This window comes from Gavia stellata, chromosome 1 (genome assembly GCF_030936135.1).
Source record: "Gavia stellata isolate bGavSte3 chromosome 1, bGavSte3.hap2, whole genome shotgun sequence".
NCBI lineage: Eukaryota > Metazoa > Chordata > Aves > Gaviiformes > Gaviidae > Gavia > Gavia stellata.
Window position 1 is genome coordinate 74,849,233 of NC_082594.1, and position 10,246 is coordinate 74,859,478.

A 10,246-nucleotide genomic window follows, 5' to 3' on the forward strand; every position below is an offset into this window, starting at 1 on the left:
AAACTGCAGGAAGCCCAGTCTTTAACACTTACTTAACAGAGGTCAAGTAAAGTGTTAGCAGGCAGACTGCTGGCTTGCCACCTGGACAGAGGAGAAGCATGTTTTTTCTCTCGCATTGCTTTGTGCTCCTCATATTTTGCCCGATAAATTTGAAATAAGATTATTCTTTAATAGCGAAATATTCAGACTATGTGCAGCAGCTGCAGGTTCTGTATCCATACATCTGTACTATGGAGGGAGCATTTTTAGAACTTACGTAACTAGTGGGTCATTTCTGTGCCCTGTTGTATATGATATCATTGACTAAGGTTGTGTCACGTGCCTTACCACAGGTGCACACGTACCACATAGACTATCCTGGGAGTCAAAGCATCATACAGTGAGGGTGAGAATCGTGTTACCCTTGCTGAATTTCACTCTGCACGCCATATGTAAATATTAGTAGTGTTTTACAGAGGATGCCATCCATTGCCTAGAGGTTAGGACAGTCAGCAGCCCCTACTACACAGTCAGCAGGATGGGGACATGGCTTTCCTGACAGGTGGATGCCTTAACCAGGAACATGGGATCATGGTCCATCTCTTTCTGTGAGCATCTTCCAAGGTCAGGCAGGGGCTGAGCTGGAGATTTTGAGACTATACATTTGAATTTAAACACCTGAAGTCAACCTCTTGTTAACTCTCCATCCCACAAGGGATTTATTTAAGCTAATCTTAGATGTCTAAAAAAACTAGAAGTCTAAGACTGAGCCGGTAACGTTATGCTCCCACTGTAGTTAATAAAGAGAAGAGTTATGATCAGAAGGCTATCAGACATCCAAGACAGGTTGAATGTCCCTCTGTGGGTGCCCATTTCTTCCTACCAACTGCAAAGGGTGACCAGCTCGAAACTTTTAGATGCATAAATTGGAGCAATGGGTCATGATCGAGATGAGATGTGCGTATCCCATCAGCACGCACGTGGCTGAGAAATCCCGCAGCTCTCTACAGCGCCGAACTGCAGTATTTCTGAAACCCACTGCAGATTTTAATAGCTGTCACCCACCCTCAAAACACATTTGCACCTCTTTCCGTTACTGTAGCGTGCTCTTTCTCGGGAGACCTGGCAGACAACAGGGCCAAACGCTCCTCCTCAGGTCAGTCTCAGCGGCTCGGTACCTGCCTTGGCTAACACACCTCCTCTGCGCTGAGCCCTTTCCCGGGCGGCGGTGACTCCCGAGGTGCCGAGCCCGCCCCTCCGGCCCTGCCCGGGCGGAGGGAGGCCGGGCGAGGGGCGGCCCGCCGGCCCGGAGCCCCGCGCAGCGGCGGCGGCAGCAGCAGCCCGCGCCCCGCCGGCGGCGGCTCCTCAGGCGGCGGCGGGGGCAGGTGCGGGCGCTTCCGCGTCGCGCTGGGAAGAGGAGGAGGAGGAGGAGGCGGCGGAGGCGGCGGCGGCGGCGGAGGAGGCGGAGGCGCGAGGGCGGGCGGGCGGCGGGGCCGGCGGCCCCGAGCCTGGCCGGCGTGCCCGTGGGCGTGCTCCCCGGCGGGGAGGGCCGCCCGCAGCCCACACCCCCAGCCGCCGCTAACTTCGCCTCTTCGCCAAGGGCCGCCCGCCGGCAGCCAGAGGGTCGGCGCAGCCCCGGCGGTCCGGAGCAGCCCCCCGCGATGAAGGGCCACCGCCGGCGGTGGCGGTGGCGGGGCGAGCACCGCCGCTTCGCCGCGGTGCTGGTGCTGTACACGCTGCTGCTGCTGCTGCTGGTGCCCTACGCGCTGGACTACGGGGCCAGGCGGGGCCGGGCGGACGAGGAGCCGCTGCTGCGGCGCTGCCCCAGCCTGGAGGAGGCGCTGAGCGAGTGGGGCTGGGAGCAGCAGCAGCCGCCGCTGGACGAGGAGGAGGAGGAGGGCGGCGGCGGCACGGCCGGGGCGGCGGGTAACGGCAGCGCGGCGGCGGGGAAGCGGCACATCTACCTGCACGCCACCTGGCGCACGGGCTCCTCCTTCCTGGGGGAGCTCTTCAACCAGCACCCCGACGTCTTCTACCTCTACGAGCCCATGTGGCACCTGTGGCAGGCCCTCTACCCGGGGGACGCGCTGAGCCTGCAGGGCGCCCTCCGCGACATGCTGCGCGCCCTCTTCCGATGCGACTTCTCCGTCCTGCGCCTCTACGCCGCCCCGCCCGGCCCCCGCGACCCGCTGGCCCCCGCCCCGCCCGCCGCCGCCAACCTCACCACGGCCGGCATCTTCGGCTGGCGGACCAACAAGGTCATCTGCTCGCCGCCGCTCTGCCCCGCCGCCCCGCGGCCCCGCCGCGAGATCGGCCTCGTCGACGGCGCCGCCTGCGAGGAGACGTGCCCGCCGCGGGCGCTGCGGGAGCTGGAGGCCGAGTGCCGCAAGTACCCGGTGGTGGTCATCAAGGACGTGCGGCTGCTGGAGCTGGGCGCCCTGCTGCCGCTGCTGCGGGAGCCCGGCCTCAACCTGCGGGTGGTGCAGCTCTTCCGCGACCCCCGCGCCGTCCACAACTCCCGCCTGAAGGCCAGGCAGGCGCTGCTGCGGGAGAGCATCCAGGTGCTGCGCAGCCGCCACCGCGCCGAGCCGCGGGGGCCGCCCCGCCACCAGCAGCAGCCGCTCCTGCTGCCGCCCGGCCTGCTGGGCGGCGGGCGCGGGCCGCAGCCGCAGCACCGCGCCGAGTTCTTCCTCGGCGGCGCCCTGGAGGTGATCTGCCAGGCCTGGCTCCGCGACCTCCTCCTGGCCCGCCGCGCCCCGGCCTGGCTGCGCCGCCGCTACACGCAGCTGCGCTACGAGGACCTGGTGCGGGAGCCCCGCGCCCAGCTGCGTCGCCTGCTGCGCTTCGCCGGGCTGCCGGTGCCGCCCGCCCTGGAGGCCTTCGTGCTCAACATGACCCGCGGCGCCGCCTACTCGTCCGACCGGCCCTTCCTCATCTCCGCCCGCGACGCGCGGGAGGCCATCCACGCCTGGCGGGAGCGCCTCAGCCGCCAGCAGGTGCGGCAGGTGGAGGCCGCCTGCGGCGAGGCCATGAGCCTCCTCGCCTACCCCCTCAGCGGCGGCGACGCCCGGTAGCGCCCCCGCCCCGCGGGGCGAGCCCGCCGCCGGCTGAGGGCCGGGCCGGCGGAGGCGGCGCGGGGCCGGGCGGGGAGTTGCGCCGGGGACGGGCCCCAGGGCGGGCGCCGGGGTCCGGCTGTGCCATGGCGGCCTGCTCAGGCGGGAGGACGGGCGCTGCCGGGCAGAGCCGAGCGCGGGGATTCACCGCGGGCATTCGCCGCGGGCGTGGCGGCGGGCGGCCGCTCGCCTCACGGGCCGGGCGCTCCCGCGGAGGGCAGCCCTGGCAGAAGAAAACCCGCCTCGCCTCAGGTACAGAGGCCCCCTTCCCGCCCTTGGCTTCGGTGGGGCTGTGTTTCCTCCGGGGACCGCGGCCACCCCACGCCGGGGTGTGTGGAGAGGGCACCGGGATATTTTATTTAAGAGAAAGGTTTGGTAAGAGGTGTCCTCTGGGCACGGCATCAATCTCGGAGCCCTTTTAACGTGAAACCGCGACCACATACGAAGCACGGCTCTTCGTCAAAAAAACTGCATCGAAACTTAAAAATCCCCCGAACGCAGACTCTCAGCGAGGGACCAGAGGGCTTGAGGGGCGTTGCTGGGAGAGCATCACCTTTCCGAGCGCGGGAGCGCACTCGGCTCTGTCGTATGGCTGCTGAAACACGAACGAGGGGCTTCTGTGAAGTTCGACCTTGGACGGGCAGGAGGGTGGCTGCCATGGGGGAGGACTCGGCTCTCCCGCTCCCGGCCGGGTGGCTCTGCGGGGTTGGGCTCTGCCCGTATGGGCTGCTGCTGCTCTGGGGAGGGGGGCTCCAGCCAAGGGAAGGGGAACCGTGTCCAACTCTGTCCATTGTTTGGAGCAGTGGGGTAAGCGGTAGTGCGGAGGGGGTAAGCATTCGCCTGCTTACGTATTTCGAAGATGTTTGTGGCAGAAATCTTTGCTTCTCTAAAGAAATACGTAATTCTTTTTAAAGTAGGATTTTTTTAATATATTGATAGGTGGTGAATACTCACGAGAAATACAGGTGACTAACATGTTTCTTGGGGACATGCGTAGAGGTGACTGTAACTGGAAGGCGAACACGCGATACTTCCATTTTGTTTTCTCAGCCAGATGAGAGAATCACTTTTCTTCCCTCGCTTCCGGGCTGACGCATTGTGCTGTGCACAGGGTCCTCTTGGTCATATCCCTTCCGAACAATAACATCCTCTCAACTGGCAACTCCTGGACAAAAGCAAATGTTCCCCAACGAGGCTAAGACAAAGTAATCACAAAGTTCCCAAATAAAAGCTTGTATTTTAAAAAAAAAAGAAAACCATAAGTTTCATTCTGGATTTTAAGACAACATTTTCCTGTAGACATCCTGCAACTTCTGTGAGAAGGGTGTGCGTGTGTGTGTGTGTATGTGCGAGTACCTTTTTTTCTTTATTTCTTTGGGGATAGAAGGTCCAACTGTAATTTAGGGAAATGGTATTGTAACTTCTTAAGAGACTGCTTTTGAGTCCATTACAGTCTGGCAGCGTTTCAACGGCCCCACAAGAGTATACAGGGTTATAGGGGTGTTTACATGCAGTCCTCAAATACAAACTGAGAACATGAACTTCAAATTGAGGATAATCCAGGATCAGGAAGAAATCTGTATTTATATAAAGTGCCGGAAATAAAGGCAGTTCAAAGACGTTACGTTATCTTGGAGGAAATGTTTGAATTGCATTGTAGGTTTTCGTGCTCTGAATGTTGTGCTGTAAAACGTGTCTGAGTTAGGATGAACCTTCATTTATTTTAGCTCTTTTTCTTCCTTGGCCCTCCCACCTGAGAGTACATTGGCACAAGAAACAGGTTTCTGTCGTTATCTGACAGGAAAATGTAGTCATAAACCCCTTTTTGAGTAAATCTATCCATTTCACGGTAGCATGCTTCATACGGTTCTGCATCCTTTGGTTTCTGCTTGAAGTACAAATTACAGGGGCTCATTTTGTGCTGGAACAATCTTCCATATTATCTAAGGGATGTTTTTGTATTCTCTCACAGGCACCATGAGAGCAAAATTTGTCTCTGGGTGTCCTAGTGGTATTTAATAATGGTATTTGTATAGATGGACAATAGCTGTGTTAATGCCTTGGTAACCTGATTTGGAAGCTTTCTTGGGAGTACACCCAGCCTGGCTTGTACTGACAGGTTTGGGAAGAAAATAAGATTTTCTCGCACGCCAAAAGATGATGCGGTACTTATTTTCTTATGTCGGACAGGAGATTAAAATCCAGTACATCTTGTTGATTTGTTTTTAACAAGTTGCAGTCACAGATTTGTGCGGTGCAACTGTTAAGCATTCGCTTCGCCTCAACAGGGAATCTCATCTTGCTGTTTCAGGTGGTAAATGTCTTTCGTAAGAAGTTTTTAGAAATCCACGCTTAGTTTCACTTACATCACTTCATCGTGATGAAGAAAGAACTGTTGCCATCTAGCTTAACCTGATGCTTATAGGTGGGAAGAAATCCACTAATTGCAAATTATTTAGTATTTTCTGAAGCGGTTTCCATGTTTGGCATAGATGCATTTTCTGTATCAAGAGTTGTTTCTCTCAATGGAAGTTGTTCACTAACACAGTTGCTCTTTATTAGTGATTAATTCAATTTTTTTCTCACCCCAAGCTGTTCTTGTAGGTTTTTTTGTATACTGTGAAAAGGGCTCTGTTTGGCAAAGTGTAGAAAATACGGCAAGTGCAATTCCTGGTTTGTGTTCAGGGTGCCTGAGTTCATTAGAAGACCCTTTAAAACAATCTGCAGGGAATATCCAAAGCTGAAAAAGGAGTAGGTAGCCCAGAGAGGGATCTCTGAGCAGGACGTGCAAGAGCGTCTAAGACTGGATGACGGTGGCTTAACGACTGATGTTGCGATGCGTGCGCTTCGGTCCCTAGGTGGCTTTCTAAAATTCCCCTGCCTACGGAGGACGACTAAGGCTCACCAACAAAGGCATCCCATTTTTCTCTTCAGGGTGTTTTGATGGTGTCGGAAAGCATTGTTCAGAATGCGTACAGCATATCCTTGTTGGCCTTGTAACCCATACCTTGAAGAAAAAAGAAAATGTACTGTCAAATGTCAGTGTTGGTACTTACCTGAAGAGACAGGAACAGGTCTGATTAGGATGACCAGCGTGGAGTTTCACTGGCAGAGGTCTTTGGAAGTAAGCAAAACTTGCGGAAGGCAGGACACCCATGGTTAAACCGCATTTTGAGAGCAGCTGGACATTTATGGCTCGGTCACCAGCTTTTTTACTGTTACTGGGCTCAACTGAGATTGTGAAGGAAAAGTCCCGGTTCTACACAATGATGTAGAAAACCGAACCATTAACCGCATCTTTGAGAGCAGAGGATGTCATGACAAGCAAGGGAACAATAAACACATTTTACAGCCGAGCTGAACTTGGCAGGCTTAGAATCAGAGATCAGGACTGAGCCACAGAGTTTTAGCAGTTCAGGCTGAGGTTTGGGGACAATACCTACTTGTGCTACATTGCATATAATGGATTAACAACTTTAATATATTAAAAAGTCAGAGTGGGAAATGGGAACAAAACTGACAGGCTCACAAGACTTATTTCTATCATCTGTTTGTACTTAACTTTTGGTCATCGTGTTTGCCTTAAGGGAGGTAGATACTTGAGTACTATAATTGTACATAAAAGGCTGTGGTATTTCCACACCAGAATTGTTATTTGCTCTCTTACAACATTATATCTGTATTTAAATTGTTGCTTTTGGTGAGACAACTGTAGCGACATACTTGTGAGAAGTGCTTAAATCCAGGGCCAAGAAATGGTTAGCCCCTGCATTACTTGCACTCCCTAGAACAGTACTGATGGAGTCCTTGTAGATACCCACGGTAGGTACTCACGTTCTTCAGATGCCACAGAAATATAGTTTAGTAGCTCTCCTAGTTGCAGTATCTTCTGAGAAGTGTTGAACGGTCGTGAAGTTACTTATTTAACAACTTCAGTATTGCACGGGTCATTTTAGTTCCCCCCTGCCCCACCCTGTAAGTCTGTGCAACAAGAAAAGTTCTGAGTTTCTGCATTAAGTTCTCAATATCACCACTTTCAGTAAGCCCAATGATAAAAAAAACAGTGGAGAATTTCTGGGTTTATTATGCTAATGCAATTAAACAACATTTCAGTTAAGAACTGAGTTCCTGAAAGACTGTGAGCACCAACAAGCCTGACAGCACGTTTTGTTCCTTTCTTGAACACGAAGAGTTGCCACTGAGACTCTCTGATGGTATCTGGAGTACAGGGACAGTAAGTATGGTGCATGTAACTTCTCAGAATCACCCTGCGGTCCATGCAGCACTGGGACTACCTTAGATGCTTTGCCATTCCTATTTAACTTGAGGTGACACCTAGCACCATGGAGAAGGATATGGGGAAAACAAGATTGTCAAAGCAAATCTTGCACTAGTAGAAGTTCTCAGTGCCTCGTTGGCTACTTGCCTGTGAGTGAGGGGCCAGGGGCCGGATTGTCCTTCTCTTGGCCGTGATTTAAAGAGATGAGCGTTAAATCCAAACTCGTTGAGGTGGTGGTTTTCAGTGGCTGAGGGACCTGTTCCTTGTTGCTGAGGCGTACCTCCGATGATCTCGGTGCCAGGCAAACAGCTGGAAGCTGATTAAAGTTGCAGTCTGTCCGGGTATTGAGTCCCAGGAAGTTCTCGCTTCCAGCACTGAAGCGTTAAGCTCTGCTGCTGACCTATGGCACCTGCAGCGCCATTTCTTGGTGGTGGTAAATGGGAATCAGGTCTTTCCCCGGCGCTTCCAAATTTGTCAGCCTGTTTCTAATTGTCCAGCTTTGCCAAACTTCAGCTGTGCATAGGCTGAAACTTTTCATTTTGGGCTTAAGGTTCAAGTCTCTTTGGGAAACTTTGGTCAAAACAGTGCATGTTCTCTTGAACCCAGGGTTAGGATGTGGTGGTCTTTTGCCTGTGTTCAAATACTCTGGAACATGTCTCTTAGAAATCATTTGTCACTTCAGTGCTTTGGGACAGAACTCCAGTTTGGGTAGGGGAAATGACCGCTGTGTAGAGGATGCCCACTGTGTTTTGATTTTACCTCTGCCTTCTCTTCTGATTTGGCCAAATACATTAATGTTTGATAGCATGTGCTCAGTAAAAGTGGTTTTGGTATGTGTGCATATCTTTATTTTATACCAAATAAAATCTGCATAAGATCTGCATAAAATCTTCAGTGAGCTTGCTCAAACTTCTTTCTTTCCCATAGAAAAGCTCAGGGTGGTACAAGACATACAGCAGTGGGAATCGAAGCCAAGTAACTACGGCTGGGGCTGCAGCGCTGGGGCTGAGCAGGGAGGAGTCTGCTATTCCTGCGCTCCCAGCAATGCCTTCTCCTCTAGCCCTTCTTTCCCTCTTGCTGGTAGTCCTAAGGAAGACTCCCAAATCCAGCGTTCAGCTTTCCAGTGCTTCATAATGGAAAGGACTATAGGTGAGAGGGAGAAGATATTGATGATGGATGGGGTAAACACAAGGGGGCAGGGGAAAGGACTTGCCTTTGAGTTGTAAAGAGTGGGATTTGTTGGGCAAAAGGCTTGGGTGTGAGAGGGATGAGGGACTGGGATTTGATGAGGAGGGGCAGCTGGAAGCTGTGACCAGTTTAATTGGAAAAGGCAGCTAGGAGCATGCGGGAGGGAAGGAAGGGACATGGAGACAGCAAGCTGGGAGAAGTAGGGAGAAGTAGGGACCTAGAGTTGGGCTGTAGTGGGGCACTGGGAATTGTCCCAAGAGCATTCTTTGAAGGAAGTGGAGGGGAGAGCTCAGGGGGAGGGAGAGCAGGGTGGGGCTGGATCTGAATGGTAGGGGGAAAACTGGTAGCTCTTCAAAGTCAGGTCTTCCCGCTTCTCTGTTCAAATGGCTGTGCAGACAACTGCCGGTGGAGCAGTCCCTCTGGTGGAGTGCTGGTCCACAGGGCAACGGTGACTTGCCTAACGCTATCCCTTTCTCAGCCCATACAAACACAATTCTGCAAAACAGACTCCTCTCTTCCCCTCTGCATGAGGAATTTATTAACTGCCTCACCGCCTTCCTAGTGGCATCGGGTGGGAGGCATGAGAAGAAGTGCTCTCCTGCAAAACTGAAGTTGTAAAGCTTAAGCTTGTAAAAATAGACTCTTCTCCTGCTTCCTGATACTGTCAGGCTCAGCTTGTGAGTACAAGGGATGGTATGAGAGCTGTCTCATCCAGCTGCCTTTGCCTGAAGCGCATTTGGGAGTGCCTTTGTGGTCCCTTCTGCAGTGGGCATTACCACCAGCGGCCAGAACAGAGGGGTCTGGAGGAGGTCCTCGTCCATGTCCTCGGTTCAAGGGACAGATGTTTGCACACTGGATTTAAAAGTACCGGTTCCAGCAGTGACTCACGTGTGTATCACTGACATCTATTGTTTTCAGCAGGAGCTTTTTAAAAAATGCAAGAAAACCTCTTGTGTGCGCACACTGTTACAGAGATGTTCAATGTCTGTGCTGCAAAGTCAAGCACTGAAGGAAATCTGCTGCCTCCCCTCTTGTGCTCCTTGACAGTCATCTATCACAGGTGGGTGGGTTTTCTCCTCTACAGCACTTGGCCCATGCACAAGGTTAGACCCATCTGGGGCAGGAACGGATCGTGCAACGCATCTGGCACCATAACCATTGCCTGGTCCGTGGCAGAAGTTAGAAAGCATGCAGGAATTTGGTAGGAGACTGAAGGAGGAGAAAGGATGGGGGCAGTGTCTCATGGTTGAGGTATTCAAAAGCTCTCAGAGGAACTGGACTCAGTCCCTGGCGCCAGACTATCTGTGAGATGTTAGACAAATAAGTTAGGTTTTCTGAAGAGGCCAAGTCCGTATCAGGCTGCCAGATGCTGAGTGACACATTTGGTATGCTGGAGTTGGCTCTGCAGAACTGCTGTAGCGGCAGTCAGTGTGTGGGTGTGCCTGGTTGGGGAGCACTGGTGGGTCCCGGGGGGACTCTGAACCCCTGAATGGTCTAGTTGTGAAAAGGGCAAACGTACGGTGGCATTAACATGTTCTTTCTCCTAGTCACCCAAGTCCCAAGGGGTTGAATTCAGATTTTTAATAGATACAGAGAAATATCAAGTGAAATAACAGCCGTCTGTCTTGGAGAAGACAGAGCTGTGTGGTTTATTTACCCTCAAAGTCAAAGTTGAAAGAGGACAGCG

The 10,246-nt window shown here is 53.1% G+C and overlaps 1 protein-coding gene across 1 annotated transcript; it reads left to right on the plus strand.

The window, feature by feature from the left end:
- Window positions 1-1,640: 1,640 nt before the first annotated feature.
- CHST7 (carbohydrate sulfotransferase 7) lies at window positions 1,641-3,053 on the plus strand. Its single transcript, XM_059824744.1, has one exon. It carries the CDS (start codon window positions 1,641-1,643, stop codon window positions 3,051-3,053), a length of 1,413 nt encoding a protein of 470 aa, XP_059680727.1.
- Window positions 3,054-10,246: the final 7,193 nt, after the last annotated feature.

Excerpts from the sequence above, each read along its gene's own strand:
- CHST7 (XM_059824744.1), top strand. The coding sequence starts at position 1,641 with ATGAAGGGCCACCGCCGGCGGTGGCGGTGGCGGGGCGAGCACCGCCGC.